This window comes from Mytilus edulis, chromosome 14 (assembly GCF_963676685.1).
Source record: "Mytilus edulis chromosome 14, xbMytEdul2.2, whole genome shotgun sequence".
NCBI lineage: Eukaryota > Metazoa > Mollusca > Bivalvia > Mytilida > Mytilidae > Mytilus > Mytilus edulis.
The window spans coordinates 52,655,995-52,678,021 of NC_092357.1; the positions used below are offsets into that span (position 1 = coordinate 52,655,995).

Sequence of the window (22,027 nt, forward strand, 5' to 3'; positions counted from 1 at the left end):
ATCTATCAGGAAAATTTCCCGAATTTTTCAAAATCAATTTTTCAAAATCACAATCGTTCAAACAAATTTTTGTTGCATTTTTGAATTTCCGGATCTGCGCTGAAATCTACTTCCATCTCCGGTCTTGTTTGCATGAGACTTTGAATAAAATGTATATTTATCAGTCTAAGAAAGGAACTCAATAAAAATTCATTTAAAAAAAATGTTTGTTATAAAAAAAGACGTTACCTAATGACAGCGTTTCTTTGTTTACATTGAATATGAGGTCATAACTTAAATAACGTCACAACTAAATCCCTAACAACAGAACGAAAATCGGAAACGTTATGGTATTTCCGTTTCTCTTTTAAAAAAAAACCTATACAGACTTCGTCCCCATTCACAGAAATGCCTGCCTCATATTATTAAATAATCGATTTATTAATATAAAAAAATGCGCTATTTTTTAATATTAAAATATTGATTTATTAATTTAAAAAATGATTTTGTATTATTAAAAAATACTTTTTTATTATTAATAAATGATTTATTTATATTAATAAATAGGAAATAAATTCCACAACGGCTTGCCATATATAAAGGATAAATTTCACTTTATTATAAATGTCAAAAGTTAGCTTATATCAGAAAAATAAATATAAAAAGGTATTATTATACAAATAAATCCGTTATCAAACTAGTTCAGTTATTGTCAACTAATAAAATTGAGAATGGAAATGGGGAATGTGTCAAAGAGACAACAACCCGACCAAATAAAAAACAACAGCAGAGGGTCACCAACAGGTCTTCAATGTAGCGAGAAATTCCCGCACCCGGAGGCGTCCTTCAGCTGGCCCCTAACAAATATATACTAGTCCAGTGATAATGAACGCCATACTAATTTCCAAATTGTACACAAGAAACTAAAATTAAAATAATACAAGACTAACAAAGGCCAGAGGCTCCTTACTTGGGACAGGCGCAAAAATGCGGCGGGGTTAAACATGTTTGTGAGATCTCAACCCTCCCCCTATACCTCTAACCAATGTAGAAAAGTAAACGCATAACAATACGCACATTAAAATTCAGTTCAAGAGAAGTCCGAGTCTGATGTCAGAAGATGTAACCAAAGAAAATAAACAAAATGACAATAATACATAAATAACAACAGACTACTAGCAGTTAACTGACATGCCCGGTGAGCTCCAAACTTCAATTAAACTGACTGAAAGATTATGATTTCGTCATATGAACACCAGGCACAATCCTTCCCGTTACAACTGTTTTTAGAATAAATGTGTTTAGTTCCGATGCAAAAACCTTATCAGTGACTCAATATTAACGCCAAAATATGCAATCTTTAATGACTTGACAACAGTATCGTAATTATATCCCTTCTTAATAAGTCTATTCAAAGGTTTTGTACGTTTCTGAAGTGAATACTGACACCTTTGTGCTTTATAAAGAATATTTCCATAAAAAATTGGATGTGAAATACCTGAACGTATAAGAAGTCTGCATGTTGAGCTATATTTACGAATTATGTCTTTATACCGATGATAAAATTTAGTAAATGTTTTGACTAGTTTGTGATATCGAAAACCCTGGTGTAATAATTTTTCAGTATTACATAAATTTCTCTCGTTAAAATCTAAAACATTGTTACATACACGAGCGAATCGTACAAGTTGAGATATATAAACACCGTAAGATGGTGAAAAGGGAACCGTCACCATCTAAAAATGGATAATTAACGATAGGAAATGAAAAATCATCCCTTTGATCATAAATTTTAGTATTCAGCTTTCCATTAGTGATATAGATATCAAGAATATATCAGAATTAAACTGTCTTATTTTATAGAAAAATATTTAAATTCTGCCACAGATATGAAATTTTCAAGACAATTCATGGAATGAGTTATACTACCCTAGTCTCCAATTGTATTTAAATTGTTCTGTTATGATATACATGAATATATTTATGACATAACTGTAAGCTGTATTGCTTCTGGTAATAAAAAAGCAACTGAATTTTAAGAGGCTGGGCATGCACTGAATTAAAATAAAATCTTTTATTTTTATTTTTTATTATCTGCAGGGTAAAAGTTGAACAGCAAGAAAGTTTGATTGTTGATTCCGGTTACATATACAATACAGCCATCAATGGAGGAAGACTTGGTGTGTTTGCCTACAACCAGACTGGTGCCATTTGGTCAGATCTCCTTTATAGTTGTACTGAAAGGTGAGACATTTTACCAATACAACAGACAGGGAATTAAGTTTTTATCATCTTTTATTCCACTTTATAAATTTAGTAAAGCTAATAAGACAAGCTACGTGTATTTGTATTTTTATCCATCTGATGAGTTAAGCCTTTTTCAACTGATTTTTATAGTTCGTTCATATGTTGTACTGTTACGCCACTCCTTGGTTAGGGGGTGGGTTGGGATCCCGCTAAAATGATTAACCCTGCCACATTCTCTATGAATGTGTCTGTCCAAAGTCAGGAGCCTGTAATTCAGTGGTTGTTTGTTTATATGTTACATATTTGTTTTTCTTTTAATTGTTTTTCTTTTATTTGTTTTTTCGTTGATTTTTTGTACATTAATTGGGTCGTTAGTTTTCCAGTTCTGAATTGTTTTACATAGTCATTTCGGCGCCTTTTATAGCTGACTATGGGGTATGGGCTTTGCTCATTATTAAAGACTGTACTGTGACCTATAGTTCTTAATTTATGTGTCTTTATGGTCTCTTGCGGAGAGTTGTCTCATTGGCAATCATACCACATCTTCTTTAAATGTTAATTATTTAATATTCAATCTCTTTAATAACTCTTTTATTTCTATTGAAAATTTATTTACAAGAATGCACCGTCTGAAATGTCTAGCTTGCTTTACTTGTGATTGAATTCATGTTGAAAGTTTATGATATGAAGGTTTTACTCCAAGTATCAGATAAATTTACATTATTATTATATTAATGATCAATGTAGATAAGGTCAAAGGTGCATGGTCCCTATTAGACAGACATGTACCCCTTACAATCTACCACATTCACCAAATATAGTTTGCCTATTGTTATAAGTAGCTTTGCCTATTGTTATAAGTAGCTGAGAAACATCTCTAACCTTTTATACAGTACAAAAATTGAACATAGACCAATGAACTATAAAAATAAGGTTATGGTCAGATGAACCCAGCCAGATAATATATTCATCATGCAATTATTCAATACGCAGAATAGGGTTGATATTTTGCTCATAGTATAAACCATGAAAACTTAACACTACCTGATGAACCATGAAAGAAAAGATTAAGGCCATTTTTATGCCCCCTCAACTGAAAGTGTGGGGGGGGTCATATTGTTTTACCCCTGTCCTTCTGTCCGTCCCATTAAGGGTATATAGTGTTTCAGCTTAACAGTTAGAATCTTAGGAAGTTTCCACTTTGCTGTCTGTTTGTACATATATTGAAGTTGTGCATGTGGTCAGTGTTTTGATTTTTAGACAGTATTTGCTAGCACCATATATTTCTATTCTACCCAATGATGCTGGAAAAAGGGCCACTGTTATTATCTAGCAGGCTCATATGTTACTAATAACTAAGTGAATATTTTTTTCATACGTTTACAAAAAATATGACCAGAATAACCTTAAATGATTGTTGAACTATGTAAAATATTTGAAGTTGCACACAGGAAATAGTGCTCAATAGAAATCTGTATGTAGTTTATTATCCCCTGTGCTTTTGGCTAAGATGTCAAAGAACTAATGTATGAAATATTTCTTTGCTGAAAATCACTGATTACAAGTCGTTTACATTTCCCAAATGGCAAAATGCGAAGGAATATTTTTCATGTACACCAAATCTGTATGATAGAGGAAATAAAGTTATATATAGATGTCTAATTTTAACTTACAAGAATTATAGTAAGTATAAGTATACATGATTCTTTCTGATGATATAAAAACCAGAATAAAGTATTGTGAAGATTTTATGTACATTTAAATTCCTTTCTTTAATTATATTATTCCATTTATCACTGACCTTGCCAAATAAAGTTGTTGTTATTTTTTTAATACAAAGAAGCTTATTATCTCCCTTATTACAGCAAAGTATATCTATATAACTTTATTGCCAAAAACATGAAACCCTGACGGGTTAAAATGCAAACATAGTACATTGTATACACAAGTGACAAGAAACATAATACATGATAAATGTTTTTAAAAAAGTGAAGTTGATATTATATAATAATTGACCAATGTGGACCTTAGATTGCTTTATATAGTCTACAACACTAGACAAAATATCTTTATTGGGATCTAGAATAGTTTTAAGTTTAGATTTTGAGTCAAGCTGGTTAAAATTAGGATAATTGGTTTTAATTGCATTTATAAGGGAATGTCTTACATTACTGTCAATTTGGCAATGAAGGAAAAAGTGTTCCTCATCATCTAAAATTTTACAAACTTTGCACAGTCTGTGTTCTCTTTGAATTTTTTTATAACGTCCTAATTCAATTTCCAAATTATGATCACTTACACATAATTTTGTTAAAAGTTTACGACTATAAAAATTGTTTAGATTGTGCAAGTAGTCCTCGAATTTAATTTAATTTTTAAGTTTACTATAAAGATAAAGTTTTGAACTGTTATCAATATTTGAAAGTTTTTCAAGAGTGATGTTATTATACTTTTCCTTCACAATATGTTCAAAACCATATATTTTTTGAATCAGAATGAAGAAACTGATTGAATGCAAAGAATAACTTGGAGTAAACCGGAAGTAGCTTATGAATTATTTAGAAATTTAATGTTTAAAGACGTTATAATCCTACTTTATATTATATTTCAGAGAAAACAAGGCATTGTATTTGAATGGTTCCAGTTATGGGACTCTAGGAAACTTATCATCATTGGGAATTGAAAAGAGGTAATTGACAACAAGAAAGCAAATAATAAATGAATATGTTTCCAAACTCTTAATCTGAAGTTTTTCATAAGGGACCATATTGGTATCACGTCGTCAGCGTCATCCCAGGATGCTTTGTTTCTGGACTATAACTTTAGTATAAGTAAAATGAAATCTATTTAAACACAAGGTTTGAAATCACAAAAGGAAGGTTGGGATTAATTTGGGGGTTATGGTCCATAAAGTTCAGGAATTAGGTGTAAAAAAAGGGGCCCAACTAAGCATTTTTGTAGCATCTAGACAATAACTTGTGTTAAGTCTATGGATCTTTTTGGAATTGTACCACAAGGTTCAATATCACAAAGGGAAGGCTGGGATTGAGTTTGGGGGTAATTGCATCAAAAGTTTAGGAATAAGGGGTCAAAAGGGGCCCAAATAAGCATTTTTGTAGCTTCAAGACAATAGCCTGTGTTTTAAGTGTATGGATCTCTCTTGAATTGTACTGCAAGGTACCATACAACAAAGGGTAAGCTGGGATTGAGTTTGGGGGTAGTTAATAAAATGGGGGGTAAAAAAAATTAGGGGTGGGGATTTTTTCTAAATTTTTTTTATAATTTTTACATTGATTTTTTTCTGATTTATATATAAAAGCAAACATACTGATATGGCAGGATAAGCATCCCAAAAATGTTCATAATGTAAATAAATATATGAAGTAATGTGCAATATCAATAAATCTTCAATTGCTCAATAACACAACAAACAGGCTATAATTTGATTTTTGAAATTATTTTTAATTATGGAATTTGCATAATTTCTTGTGCTTGAAATTTTGAATGAATTCCATGTTCATGATGTTTATTTTGTATCATAATTATCTGTTCGGTGCACAACATTTTCTATTTCAAAGAAAATAGCCCATTTTCAATAGAATGTACTGTGCTGGACACAACATTATCTATACAAAATACATTGTGCAGAAAGTGTTATGCGAATAATAGCCTGTTAATATTACATAATAGTTAGAAGTCTTCTATTGCATAGTATTGCATAATAGCAAAAAATCTTCAATTGCACAGTATTGCGCAATAGCAAGAAATCATCAATTGCACAGTATTGTACAATAGCAAGAAATATCAATTGCATAGTATTATGACGGGAGTACCCAAACTACCGTTATTTGGCTTCAATGGCTTTCCATACTTTTAGAAGTCAACTGTTTGATACATGTACTTATTTCGAAATTTATGCATGTTCTCTCAACTTGAGTCTATCTATTGTCATGTTTCTCATATATAAATTGCATTTCGAGCTTAATTATGAATTTTGAAAATTAAAATCAGATAAAACTGGGTTTTCTGGAGGGGTTTGCTTCCCTTCGGTGCCTAACACAGGAAGTCTAGAGGCCTAAAACTTCCAAAAATGGTGCGAACCCGATGATCCTAATTTTTATTGAAATACGAATAGAAGACGAGTACTTCCGGTTTCAGCTCCAGTTGAAGTCTAAAATCTGAAAATATTGTGAAATTCGATACTTTTGGTACAAATGACCTCCTGTAGACTGTTGAACCAAGATCTGATTCACTCCCACCTAATAACTGTTGGGGTCAATGTGTTAACTATGGTCCACTCTACATGCAGACTACAGCTGGATACCTATACCAGCATATCCGAGTCTTCCGGGTCAAGAAAAAGGATGAGAAATCGTCAAATTGACGCTTTAGGAACCTGATGACCAACTTTGGGGCAAATTCCCGCCCACCCTTATTATGGATATTCATGGTTGTCATGAAGTAATAACAAAAAGCAGACATGTAATTTTCAGTGAAACAACTATTCAAAATCCCTTTAGATTCAACCAATTTCTTTCCATTTTTGTACCTGATGTTTTATTATGAATTGTATTCCTATTAAATCATATCCTTGTTTTGTTTGTTCTGCATTATAATTATTCTTTACCATTTCAGTTTTACTGTGGAGGGTTGGATTAATTTACCAATAGGATATTCTTCTGCTAAACTTCCATTCGTATGTTCCAATTCAAGTGATGTTTGTGTGTATATAGAGAATGGGAATCTGCATACACAAATAGGAAGCAGAATCGTCAGTGGATCAACTATCTTACCAGCAAACAACTGGACACATATAGCAAGTGTGTATAATGCACAAGGTAAGTCATGTCAGTGCATTTAAAAAGGTATTTGAAATTTTAAAACAGAACCTGCAGTGATAGCAGTTGTTGATTTTAAATATATTCATACCTGCAGTAAACCAGTAAGTCTCTGACCAATTCTGTTACAAAGTCAAAAAAAAATTGCAATTTAAAGATGACATTTTCTCTTTGTAAATGACATTATATTTAATATATGAAAACTCTTGATGCCTTGTTATGTCTGAATACACATCAACCATTTCTAGCTCACCTAAGTAAATCAATTGAACACAGAAGGAATATATTTAAATATTGTTTTATCAGTACCAACATTGTTTTGTATATAAAAAATAAAAGAATAATTAATGTAGATTCATAGTATGCTGCCATCTTGGATTGTACAATTGCAGTACAACATCAGTCTAGTAATTTGCCCAAATCTGCAAATTTGGAGACAGATTTGCAATTTAATGGTTAGACTGTTTATTAATATAAACAACACTTGCTGATTTATTGTATTATTCAAAATATTTAAACAAATATCAAAGAACCAAGGGAACTTTTCTCATCACTTGGTGTCCGTCGTCTTCGTCGTCGTTAACTTTTACAAAAGTCTTCTCCTCTGAAACTACTGGGCCAAATTTAACCAAACTTGGCCACAATCATCATTGGGATATTTAGTTTAAAAAATGTGTCCGGTGACCCTGCCAACCAACCAAGATGGCCGCCATGGCTAAAAATAGAGCATAGGGGTAAAGTCTAGATTTTGGCTTATATCTCAGAAACCAAAGCATTTAGAGAAGCCAATCTGACTGGGTAATTTGTTCGTTCGTTCTGCCCTGGAATTTTCAGACCAATCAGGCAACACGTTGTTGGGTTGCTGCCCCTGAATTGGTAATTTTAAGAAGATTTTGCAGCTTTTGGTTATTATCTTGAATATTATTATAGATATTGAAAAACTGTAAGCAGCAATAATGTTCAGTTAAGTATTGAAAAACTGTAAGCAGCAATAATGTTCAGTTAAGTAAGATCTACAAAGAAGTCTCATGACCTTTAAAGTCAAATTTAACCTTTTTTTGTAATTTTTTGTTATCTTATTTTCGGAAGTCTTCTCCAGAAACAAATGAGACAAATTTAACCAAACTGGGCCACTATCAGCATAAAAGTATCTTGTTTAAAAAAATATGTCTGATGACCCTGTCTGCCAACCAAAATTGCAGACATGCCTAAAAATAGAAAAAAGTGGGGGGGGAATCAGTTTTTGGCTTATATATCTGAAATTAAAGCAAAGGTTTACTGTATAATGTTTGCATACATTTCCTGCATCAATTGTAAATAAAAAATATCAGGTGAGCGACAAAGGCTCCTTGATGCCTCTAGTTTCTGTTTATTTTCTTAAAACATATTATAAAACCTATCTCATCAGTAGTCAGCACTTCTGTGTTGACATGAGTTATCATTGATATATTCATAATGATAAATTACCTGTTATCAAAGTTTAATTTTTTTTAAATTCTAAGGCTTGTCTACCTCAGGAATAGATTACCTTAGCTGTATTTGGCAAACCTTTTAGGATTTTTTGAACCTCAATGCTCTTCATCTTCATACTTTATTTGGCCTTTTCAACATTTTGGGATTCGAGTGTCACTGATGAGTCTTTTGTAGACGAAACGCGTGTCTGACGTAGATATGAAATTTTAATCCTGGTGTCTATGATGAGTATACTCACAATTTATTTCAAAAGTCTATCTCACAAATGTGTTTTTTCATGAACAAACTTACCAAATTTAGTCAATTTTCAATGACACATACTTTCAATTATATTTTTGAAAAAAACCCATAGTCAAATCTTCATTTTAGCAAAGTATAAGAAAATTCTATCTCAAAACATATATACTTATGATCCACCTTAAATATATATTGCTATATATGTAATGTTATACAAATTCATTATCCTACATCCAGTAGTATAGTTTACTTATATTTTAGCATTGCACAAATATCTGTCCGGAGTTTCTCAGTAGTTTATGACATCTTTCAACAAATCTATTGGATGTGTTCTGATTGATAATCAGTTAAATGGGAGAACATAATTTAAGTTGTAATTGGCTTTGTTTTGTTACACCACTGTCCCTGGTTAGGGGAGGATTAAGTGCTGGCCACATTGATCTTAGAGGTGAAATCAGTAAATTTAGAATCTGTACTTTGTCAACTTCCCTAAATGATTTGATGTTTCAATTTGTCAAATAGCATGAAACTAAAGGATTTAAACTTTTATTTTATAGAAATTCAGCAAAAATGAACAATTTTGGCATTTTATGGGCAAAATAGGCATTTTATAGCTTTTTCAATATTGATGCATAAATATGGCATCCTGACTTTCTATCTGACAGGTTTTCATGTGTCAATATTGTGTTTCTATGCCTTTATCCAGTTCTTTTACTTATTTATAAACTCTGAATCTACAGAAAAGAAGAATATCTCAGACAATATGTGCAAAATGTGTTGTATAAATGACCTTAGTCTGACGCCCTGTTTGGATGAAGTCAAAAGTGGAGAGCTTGGTACATAAAATTTGAAGTCCATAATAAAGACCTCACTAAATTTGTATAAAAAGCACTTTATAATGTCTATTGTACCTGTTCCATTTCACATAATATCTTTCTTTTCTTCTGTAGGGTAGCAAGTGGTTTAAATATAAGCCTGTTTAGACTAAAATTGCATGCAAGTTTTTCACTAAAAAGGCAAAAATGTTTGTATCAGACCATACTGTCTGCAAGAAAAGTTAATTGTAAGAGTCTTTTTGTGCTCAGGTTTGTTGTATCATGTCACATTAGTAGAGAAATGATAAAAAAAGACACAATTTTTTATTTCTTGTAGCCTCAATATGCATTTTTTAATGTAAATATGTTGCACGGCTTAAATTTACCCTAAATTATTTCCAGTCTTACTTGGCCTAAGACCCTTTAAACTAATATGATATGTTATTTGAAACTTTTCTTTCCATTTTAAGTACATTCAATACATATGTAAGGATAATTTATAACCCAAAAGCTTCACAAATTGAATATTGCTGGAAAATATTACATCTTTATGTAAGACCCCCTTTATTGAAAACCTCAATTTTTAGGCACAGGCTCATATAAATTTGACTTTTGAATAATTATGCTAAGTCTGATAAATCAAATGAGTACTCTATTGCTTTTAGTACATAAAAATTATATTATAAGGCATTTAAAAAGTATTTTTTTGCAATATTTAAATTTTTAAAGCCCCAAATGTTGATAGTTGTAATTTTTTTAATTTTAAAGACAAAATTTAACAGGCAAATTAAGTTGAGTATAGAATTTAACATATTGTCTTTTATAATATATATATATCCTATTGTTATGAAACTTTGTAAGCAGTCTTATAATTTATAATTTATAATTTTTTTAAGATAAGTCAACTCTTTCTATCCTATTAGGCCAGAGACCACAATTGTCGAATATAGTCCCTAGCTTTGACAGTGGGTTACCTGCCATCTTTTTTTATACCCATTCCAAATTTGTTTCTCCATGTTTAATGCCTCAAATGGCAAGTAAGGGGGTGAAATTACACTGTAAAAAAAATTGGGTCCAGAATTTTAAAGGAAAGTAGTGATTTGGTCCAGCCGAAAAAGGTTAAAAATTAGCACTTCGGAAGCTGTCAAAAGATTTCAAGATGCCCTAAACGTAAAATCGTCCATATTTTGAGTTACCAGCCGATGAAGTTTTCTATAATTTTAATTTAATTTGTCCCAAAAGTAAGTACAACACACTGTAAAAATTTCATCGAGAAAGTGCTGGTGGGATTTTTTTAATTTTCATTTATCATGTTTATATTCTAAAAGAAATGCACTACGAAATAATTGTGGTCTCAGACCATGTACCTGTACCAAGCCTGCAGAACAGTGGTTGAAATTGGTTCATGCCTGTCATATTTGTTGGGTTTTTTTTGTAAAAATAGGCTGTTAACTCCTTCGAACTGTTTCATTTTTTTCATGTGGGGAACTTAAGAGCCATTCTCTGTAAGCATCAAAATTTCTGATATAGGATGGGAAAGTGAGGACCTCAAATTTCAACGAAACTTGGTAGTTAATACTCATATGTCACCATTGTTTGAAATTTGGTATAATATTGATACACAGAATTTGCGGTTGCCATGGTTACCATACATCATCAAATAAGGCTTCTACAAGAGTCTTTCAATCAGTGAAATTACCGTTTTCTTTGCATATAAAACATAAAGCAAACTGTTCTGATGTCATATTCTTTATTTGTCATCATGAAGACAATGATCTAAGCATATAATAACAATATATAACATGATAAAAAAAAGTTCCTATCTCAGTTTTTTGAAGCTGCCAAAAACCATGATTTTGACTTTTTGGGGATTTCTGGAAAATTGTATTTTTTATCAATTTTAATAATAGACTGTGAAAAATGCATATATAATGCTTAAAGCATTAAGTCCAAAATATCAAAAAATTCGAGTAGTGTTATTTCCCTAAAAAAAATGCGTTGCCATGGCAGTGAATGAAAATTTCTAAAAAAAAAAAAAAATTTAAATTTGCAAATTTTAAGTTAAAAATGAAGAAAATTTAGTTCATTTGGATCTAAATATGAATTTTACTCTATTTGAAGAGATAAATGTTAATTTAAGATTGTGGCTACCATAGTAACCATTTATATGACCCTAAGCAACAACAAAAAATCGCCAAAAATATGTATTTTAATAGGTTCTGCATACAAATATTTACTCCAGTATCCTTTCAAAAAGCATATCTCAAACAAAAGGGTGTTGTGAAGGTTACCATGTCAGTAAAGATTAAGACTTTGTCAACTCTCAAGAGTCTGTAAATAACAGTTTTGTGGTAAAATTATGAAAATTTTAAGTGTAAATTTAGTCAGAACCAGTAACAGTTAGTGCATACATTGTGCACCTCACTTCACTTCAACTTTGAAATAATATACTACAGTCTTGCACTGGTGTTAAAACACTATGCAAACAAAACACAAGTCAATGTCTGTCTTTGGTTGGAAATATCAAAGGAAATCCAAATCTCACTATTAACTTAAGCAAGAAAAAGATTGTGTCAACCGTCCAAAGATGCCCCATGCACACTATCATTTTCTATGTTTAGTTGACTGTGAAATTGGGGTAAAAAAATCTAATTTGGCATTTAGACATGTTAAATTAGAAAGATCATATCTTAGGAAACATGTGTACTAAGTTTCAAGTTGATTGGAGTTCAATTTCATCAAAAACTACCTTGATCAAAAACTTTAACCTGAAGTGGGACAGACGATCGAACGAACGAACGGAAAAAACTTATAACGGAAACTCTTACCATCATTGTCTATGTTCAATGGACTGTGAGTTTGATGTCTCATTGGATTTTTTATTAGAAAAAACAAATTGTTTTCGCAATTCGACTTTAACCTATTTAAATTTGTCATTTTGTGGCCTTTTATAGCTGATAATGCAGTATGGATTTTGCTCATTGTTAAAGACTCTACAATGACCTATAGTTGTTAATGTATGTGTCATTTATAGGATTTGTGTCATTGACAATCATACCATATTATAAGTGCATAAAAATTAGTAGTTTTTTACATAAAGTTGGTAAACGAAATTTAATTAAGTTCATCTGCAGTTAGTTCTCTCCTGATAGTTGTTATAGTTTCTTCCCTTGATGCATCAACGGAATCATCAAACGATTTGTTCTTCCTGCTCATTCTAGAAAAGAAACTTGTTATTTGCTGTACGGAAAGGATTTCATCATATGAAAATCTTCTATTTCCATCTTCTTTTCTCTCAGTCAGCATTTCCTCTGATACCAAAAAAGGATCTTCCTTTCTTCCAGTTTTTACACCTTTATTAAACTTTTCAGTAAGATATTCTTTTTGGTTCACATAAAATCTTTTGTTCTTCCTTTCTTCTTTCAATGCCCAGCCAAGTTATAAATCAGAGTTGTCATCAATTCATTCCAACTGTCAGCCCTGCTGATGAAACTTGAAAGTTGGTTGAAAAAGACTTAGACATCTTTGTAATGTAAGTCTTCTTAGTAATGTCATATCCATTACTAAACTGGCACCTACATTCAAACTCACACTTGCCGAACATTAAGTGTCTTGACAGCTCATGAAAAGATGAAAAGACAGTGTGCATCCCTCATTTGCACATGTTATGGTGTTTTCTTCCTTTTCAGCTTTAAGTGGCAGTTGGTGAAAAACCACATTAATTTCACCCTCTATCTCTGAACATGAAGTGTTTAGAATACACTTTTCAACAGTTGGAATATCAGATGAAGGTATTAGCTTTCCTAAAATGTAGAAAATAAAATTATATAACTTATAATTTGAGAATACTGTTTAAACAATAATTGATCAATTGATTGATTGTTGCTGTTTTACACTCCGTTTTAAAATAGGAAATGGGTTTTACTCAATATTGTAGGTCATATGGTAGTCTATAACTGCCTACTACCACTCCATTCTGGTGGATAGTTGTCATATTTTCAATCAAACCACATCTCCTCATTCATTTGTTGTCGTCTGTTAACTTTAACAAAAAAACTTCTTCTCTGAAACCTGGGACTATTATACTAAGTAACAAAGTTAGTATAATAGTCCCAGCTGAAACTATCGGCCCAAATTTAACCAAATACTTGGGCACAATCATCTTTAGGGTAATTAATTTATAAAATGTGTTCGATTTTCCGGCTGCCTGCCAGGCATAAATTTACATAGCTGACATGGCTTGAAATAGAACAATGGGGTAAAATGCAGATTTTGGCTTATATCTCTGTAACTAAAGCATTTAGAGCAAATCTAACAGGTGGCAAACATGTTATATGCCCTGAAATTTTCAGGCAAATCCAACAAGATGTTGTTTGGTTGCTGACCCTTAGTTAGTAATTTAACGGAAATTTTGCAGTTTTTATACGTCCGCAAAAATGGAAAATTTTTGGTCGTATATTGGTATCACGTTGGCGTCGTCGTCTGTGTCGTCGTTGTCGTTGTCGTCGTCGTCGTCTTCGTCGTCCGAATACTTTTAGTTTTCGCACTCTAACTTTAGTAAAAGTGAATAGAATGAAATTTTAACACAAGGTTTATGACCACAAAAGGAAGGTTGGGATTGATTTTGGGAGTTTTGGTCCCAACATTTTAGGAATTAGGGGCCAAAAAGGGCCCAAATAAGCATTTTCTTGGTTTTCGCACTATAATTTTAGTTTAATTAAACAGAAATCTATGAAATTTTGACACAAGGTTTATGACCACAAAAGGAAGGTTGGGATTGATTTTGGGAGTTTTGGTCCCAACAGTTTAGGAATAAGGGGACCAAAGGGTCCAAAATTGAACTTTGTTTGATTTCATCAGTAACTGAATAATTGGGTTCTTTGATATGCTGAATCTAAAAATGTACTTACATTTTTTATTATCGGCCCAGTTTTCAAGTTGGTCTAAATCGGGGTCCAAAATTATACTTTGTTTGATTTCATCAAAATTTGAATAATTGTGGTTCTTTGATATGCCAAATCTAACTGTTTAAGCAGATTCTTAATTGTTGGTCCCGTTTTCAAATTGGTCTACATTAAAGTCCAACGGGTCCAAAATTAAACTAATTTTAATTTTAACAAATATTGAATTCTTGGGCTTTTTTGATATGCTGAATCTAAACATGTACTTAGATTTTTGATTTTGGGCCCAGTTTTCAAGTTGGTTCAAATCAGGATCCAAAATTATTATATTAAGTATTGTGCAATAGCAAGAAATGTTCAATTGCACAGTATTCAGCAATAGCAAGAAATCTTCAATTGCACAGTATTGTGAAATAGCAAGAAATTTTCAATTGCACAGTATTGCGCAATAGCAAGAAATCTTTAACTGCACAGAATTGTGCAATAGCAAATATTTTCAATTGCACAGTATTGCGCAATAGCAAGATATATCTTTACCATTCAGTGATAACAAGCACTTTATTTTACATTTTAATATTTTATGATGCATTTAAATGAGTAGTTATTGTTGCAAACTCCATTAGAAATTTGAATTGAGATCAGTTTTTGAAAAAGGGAAAGGGGGATGTGAAAAAAAGGGGGGGTAAATTTTTCTCATTTCAGATTTCAAAAATAAAAAGAAAATGTCTTCAAACATTTTTTTGAGAGGATTAATATTCAACAGCATAGTGAACTGCTGAAAGGCAAAAAAAAATATTTTAAGTTCATTAGACCACATTCATTCTGTGTCAGAAACCTATGCTGTGTCAACTATTTAATCACAATCCAAATTTAGAGATGAAACCAGCTTGAATGTTGTGTCCATACTTGCCCCAACCGTTCAGGGTTCAACCTCTGCGGTCGTATAAAGCTGCGCCCTGCGGAGCATCTGGTTTGTTATTATTTTAGATATCATTACAATTAACATCTAATATCTAATACTATTAATTAGGATTTTACATGATTTCATCAGCATCAGTAAATACAGGTGGGCGACATAAGCTCTTGAGAGGCTCTAGTTATATTATGCTGGTTTTTTATTTTTTATTACAGAAAAGTCAGTAACATTGTATGTCAATGGTGTAAATGGATTAGATGTTCAGATCACAGATGCTACCGAAATTGTTTGGGTAAAAAAATCTCTATTATTCACATAGCACTTTTAGTCGTCAAATTGTTATAACTGTAAATTCAGAAATTAATATTTGGCATTTGTGTGCACTTATTATTGTGATCACTGATAACAGGAGATTTAATACTTCCTTATAATGGTATGATATTGTCTTCCTCATCATCTGAAATTGCACCACAAGGTTCCATACCACCAAAGGAGGGTTGGGACCGATTTTTTGGGGAAAAACATGCATGTTTCTAGTTAAAAGTCATATAAAACTTCAAAATAAAAAAAAATTGATGCATATGTTTTTTATAACTAAATAGTTACTTTTAAAACTTATGTACATATACTTTTTTCTCAAAAAATTCTATAATTTGTCCAAATTTATAGAAGTTTACTTTTTAGCTCACCTGGCCCAAAGGGCCAAGTGAGCTTTTCTCATTACTTGGCGTCCGTCGTCCGTCGTCCGTCGTTAGCTTTTACAAAAATCTTCTCCTCTGAAACTACTGGGCCAATTTTTACCAAACTTGGCCACAATCATTATTAGGGTATTTAGTTTAAAAATTGTGTCCGGTGACCCGGCCAACCAACCAAGATGGCCGCCATGGCTAAAAATAGAACATAGGGGTAAAATGCAGTTTTTGGCTTATAACTCAAAAACCAAAGCATTTAGAGCAAATCTGACATGGGGGTAAAATTGTTAATCAGATCAAGATCTATCTGCCCTGAAATTTTCAGATGAATCGGACAACCCGTTGATAGGTTGCTGCCCCTGAATTGGTAATTTTAAGGAAATTTTGCTGTTTTTGGTTATTATCTTGAATATTATCATAGATAGAGATAAACTGTAAACAGCAAAAATGTTCAGTAAAGTAAGATCTACAAATAAGTCAACATGACCAAAATGGTCTGTTGACCTCTTTAGGAGTAGTTGCCCTTTATAGTCAATTTTTAACCATTTTTCGTAAATCTTAGTCATCTTTTACAAAAATCTTCTCCTCTGAAACTACTGGGCCAAATTAAACCAAACTTGACCACAATCATCATTGGGGTATCTAGTTATAAAATTGTGTCCGGTGACCTGGCCAACCAACCAAGATGGCCGCCATGGCTATTATTTGTCTTTTGCCTTTTACTTTTAAGCCATGGCGTTGTCAGTTTATTTTTGATCTATGAGTTTGACTGTTCCTCTGTTATCTTTCGCCCCTTTTCTTTTGTCCTGATGTGAATGTCTTGTCAAGTCTACTAAGAATTACAAGTATTATACATGTATTTTTATTTGCAGGATGGTAACATGGTATTGTATCTAGGATCAGATCTTGTACACTACATGCAGAATGTGAAAGTTGATGATGTAAGTTTAGATTACTGTAGATTCATTTCTTTTTTGTGGGTACCAATTTTTGTGGAATGAGGAAAACTTTTATTTTCGTCTTTATTTAATTATAATATGCATATAATCATTATTTGTGGTTTCACTGTACCTACTTAATTATAAAAATTGGTATCAATTACTTTGTTTACTTTTTAGCGGGGTATCCCCATTAGTCAGACACACCATTAGTCTGACAACCCAATAGTCTGACAAAGGTTAATTATGAAAACTTACTTCATGGAACTGTTGCTGACTTGGTATTTGAACTACTCTTTCTTATGATATGAAAATAAGGAGGTGAGGTATGATTGTCATTGAGACTGTAATTCACCAAAGTCTTTAAAAAGTGGATGTAAGGAATTATAGTCAACTGTACGGCCTTCAACAATGAAAATAAAATGCTCCGTAGGGCACAGCTTGATACGACTGCAGAGGTAGAACTCATAAAAATTGGGACCAGAATGGACACAACATTCAAGCTTGGTACAGCTCTGAATTTGGACTGTGATTAAATATTTGACACAGCATAGGTTTCTGACACAGAATGAATGTGGTCTAATTGAACTTAAAAATATAAATTTACCTATTATGGTTCAATATCCAAAATCTAAATACAGGGATTGATTCAGCATATCAAAGAATCCAAAGAATTAAATTTTTGATGAAATCAAAAAAACTTTAATTTTAGACCCTTTTGACCTCAATGTGGACCAATTTGATAACAGGGTCCAAAGATCAAAAATAGAAATACATGTATATGGTTAGATTAAGCATACCAAAGACTTTAATTTGGCATTAAAATTAGAAAGATCATATCATGGGGAACATGTGTACTATAAGTTTAAAGTTGATTGGACTTCAAATTTATCAAAAACTACCTTGAACAAAAACTTTAACCTGAATCCTGGCAAACGGACGCACAGACGGACAGACAACTGACGTACAGACCAGAAAACATAATGCTATCGTAGGTGGGGCATACAAATCTGAATACATGTTTAGATTCAGCATATCAAAGAAACCCAAGATTTCAATTTTTGTTAAAATCATATAAAGTTTAATTTTGGAATCTTTGGACCTTAAAAAAGACCAATTTGAAAACGGGACCATGTTAATACATGGTTAGATTCAGCATATCAAAGAACCTCAGTTTTTCAATTTTTAATGAAATCAATCAATGTTTGGAGCCTTTGGACCTCATGTGGACCAATTTAAAAACGGAGCCCAAATTCCCAAAACTTGATAAACGGTTAGATTCAGCATATTAAATAACCCCAAGAATTCAAGAACAAAATCCCATTGGAATTGGTCAAGAAATAAGCAATTTATACAAAATATAAGAAAAGTATTGTTTTTGGCCCCTACTTCCTAAACTATTTTGGCCATAATCCCCAAAATCCATCCCAACCTTCCTGTTTTGGTATGTAACCTTATGGTAAAATTTCAGAAAGATTCATACACTTTTACACAAGTTATTGTCTGGAAACTAGATGTTGGGCCCCTTGTTCCGAAATTGTTGGGCCCATAACCCCAACCTTTCTTTTGTGATTTCAAACCTTGTGTTAAAATTTCATAAAGATCCATTCACTTAAAGTTATTGTCTGGAAACAAAGTGTCTTCAAACGACGCTGACAGGGACGATGTTATACCAATTAGTGATTTTCCTAGTGTTTAGGGATTATGCAATTGGGAATTAAAGTTCCTGAAATGTTGGATTTTGGGAAAATATATAAGTTCACCCCAGCTGTGTGCAACTTGGAAGAGGTCCCCAAGAAAATTTTGAAAATTAATGGGGGAAAATTCCGCATTCTGAGAATGAATAAGTTATAATTGAGAGTTGTAAACAAAATACCACATTATGACACAAACAAAAGCTTGCAACAATTGTATATACAATTGGGAATTTAAGAGCTGAAATGGGAAAAAAGGGCATATTTCTGTTTGGAACAGGGGCCCATATTCTGACCCAAATATGAGGGTTGGAAAATCTCTGTGCCTGCAAGCAATATACGACCATAATATTTTTTTGAGGTCGTACAATATCAGATTATTACATGGCATTTTTCATATTAAATGTGTTATCAGCCCTAGGTTCAATATCAGCCCGAGAGCCGCATGGCTCAAAGGCTGATAATACATGAATTATCAACAATGACATGTTATGATCTTTTTATCATATGCTTTAACAAGGGAGAAAAATAACAGATTCATATATTGATCCTTTTACGTGGTTCTAAAATAGAAGTTCAAAGATTGAAAAGTTCAGGGACGTCGGACCCCATATTTAGTACATACGATATGAAATCTTTCTAGTATGATATGCCTCAACAGACAAGAAAAATATTTTAATATGGAGGAATCAACAAAATAAATAATTCAACAATATACATAATGAGCACTGTTTAGAAAAGTCAATTTTTTTTAAAGTAAACTTCTAAATTATGTTTGAAACTTGGTAAAAATGCATTTAATTGATATTTTTTTTATGGCCCCGCCATTTAGTGGTTGGGGACATAGTTTTACCCTTGTCCGTCATTCCGAAATTTCGTAATTCCGTCATTCCGCAACAAACCATACAGAGTTTTTTTTTAAACACCTTAAGATATTGGGCTGATTTTTGGTATGTGAGTTAACCATGATGAGTTACAGTTCAAGTTTAAGTTTGGTTCCGCTCCACTAATTTTTGCCGAAATTACAAGCTTTTGGACTTTGAGAATTTGATGAAAATTATTGAAATCACAGTTATACAGACTGTTTTTCTAAACGCCTTCAGATACTGGGCTAATTTTTGGTATGTGATTTAACCGTGATAAGTTACAGGTCAAGTTTAAGTTTCGTTCCGCTCCAGTAATTTTTGCCAAAATTACAGGCTTTGGACTTTGAAAAATTGTAGAAAATCGTTGAAAATCACAGTTATACAGACTTTTTTTCTAAACGCCTTCAGATATTTGGTTGATTTTTGGTATGTGAGTTAACCATGATGAGTTACAGGTGAAGTTTAGTTTAGTTCTGCTCCGCTTATTTTTGCTGAAATTACTGGCTTTGGACTTTGATAAATTGATTGAAATCACAGTTATACTGATTATTTTCTATACGTCTCCAGATTTTGAGCTGATGTTTTATATGTGAGACTATCACCATGTTTGTGTCCACATGTGTTTATATTGAAATTGCAGATTTTTCAACTATTTGGGACAGGGCGATTCATGTCGCTTTGACACATCTAGTTTTTCTTTGTTTTTATACGACTGCAAAAATTATTTTGTGTCGTATAATGCTATCATGTCGTCTTCGTCCGAAGACACGTTTAGTTTCAGGACAATAACTTTAGTTTTAGTGAATGGATCTCTATTAACTTTAACCAGAAGGTGCAATACCACTAAAGGAAGGTTGGGTTGATTTTGGGGGTTATGGTCCCAATAGTTTAGAAATAAGGAGCCAGAAAGGGGGCCCAAATAAGCATTTTTGAAGTTTTCACACAATAACTTGTGTTTAAGTGTATGAATCTCCCTGAAATTGGACCACAAGTGTCCATACCTTGAAGGGATGGTTAGTATTGACTTTGGGTTATGGCTCAAAATGTTTTGGAATTAGGGGCAGAAAAGGGGAAAAACTAGGTTTTTCTGGTAAATGGACAATCAAGACAATTTAAAAGCAGTGTAAGGAAGGTAATTCATAAACATTTAACATAAAATGTTGGGTATGTTCGGATTTACCTCCCTTATACTACTTATAATTTATGCATAAAAATGTCAGGTTTTGGATTAATTGCAAAAAAGGGGGAGGGTAGTAGTTTTCAATTATTTTTCTTCAAATTTGTCAAATTCCAAATTTTTGAATAGTTTGAAGAAGAAATCTTTAATTGCACAGTATTGCACAATAGATTTGTAAGATCTTGACATATGTTTTGTATGAGAAACACATATTATGTCAAAAAAATTATCACAATCCAAATTCAGAGCTGTATCAAGCTTGAATGTTGTGTCCATACTTGCCCCAACTGTTCATGGTTCAACCTCTGTGGTCGTACAAAGCTGCGCCCTGCGGAGCAACTGGTTTATTATTATACACAATATACTTTCCAGTATCTAAATAATTGTTTTGTATACTACTTTGTAATGTTTTTCACTGAAAACGTAGCATTGAGGTGTATATTCCGGAATTTGCCGAGCATCACCTGAATGCCATGTAATAACGTTACGGAAAGGCATGTGATAACAATCGAAACATGTGATAAACTTTTCGTACCAGCCCGCTAAGCACCAATTCGAAAAATGTAGAGTTTTCGTTAATTTAATGTTGTTATCATACAGTAAAAATCATATGTTATTTAGTCTAAGTATATGATAATTACCCATACCGTAAAGTCCGTTAAAACAGCACTCAGACATTAAAATATGAAAAGACTTGGATTGAGATAACTGACGACCCAAGTATAATACTAAACAAAATTTAACGAAAAGCAAATACGACAGACATGGTTGGACGGGGAGTAGTCATTGGCACTCATACCACAACCTCTTATATCGATGATTACCAATGACATCTACAAGAGTACAGACGCCTGACTTAGGACAGGCACGCATATAATTGATGGGGTTAAAAATGTTTGCGGCCGCCCCATCCCCATCCCCTAAGTTTGAACAGTGGTGTTACAGCACCAACTATAAAAATCAGTTGAAAAGGGCTTAACTCAACAGATCGATACCAAGCGGATTAACATCAAACATAACAAAGTCCAGACATGGAAGGGTATTTTTTAAAATAAGTACTGATTATCAGCATGTTGATAACGTAACATTAAAGTAAGTTCAGGCAATATATTGTAAAATATCAGCTGCGAGTCACAATATGAAGCTTTTTGTCGAGTGAGCGCAGAGAACAAGATCAGAAAGCCTTCATATTGTGTCGAGCAGCTGATATTTTCAAATATCAAAATGTAGATAACCTGAGGATTGATTTATTAG

General features: G+C 32.4%; 1 protein-coding gene across 1 annotated transcript in view; it reads left to right on the forward strand.

The window, feature by feature from the left end:
- The window catches only part of LOC139503686 (uncharacterized), a 388,876-nt gene that overhangs the window by 354,692 nt on the left and 12,157 nt on the right, over positions 1-22,027 (forward strand). Inside the window, exons 58-62 of the mRNA XM_071293512.1 lie at positions 2,080-2,223; positions 4,838-4,915; positions 6,862-7,064; positions 15,622-15,698; positions 16,971-17,039. Of these exons, the coding sequence (XP_071149613.1) occupies positions 2,080-2,223; positions 4,838-4,915; positions 6,862-7,064; positions 15,622-15,698; positions 16,971-17,039 (571 nt within the window). The remainder of the gene's footprint in view (positions 1-2,079; positions 2,224-4,837; positions 4,916-6,861; positions 7,065-15,621; positions 15,699-16,970; positions 17,040-22,027) is intronic.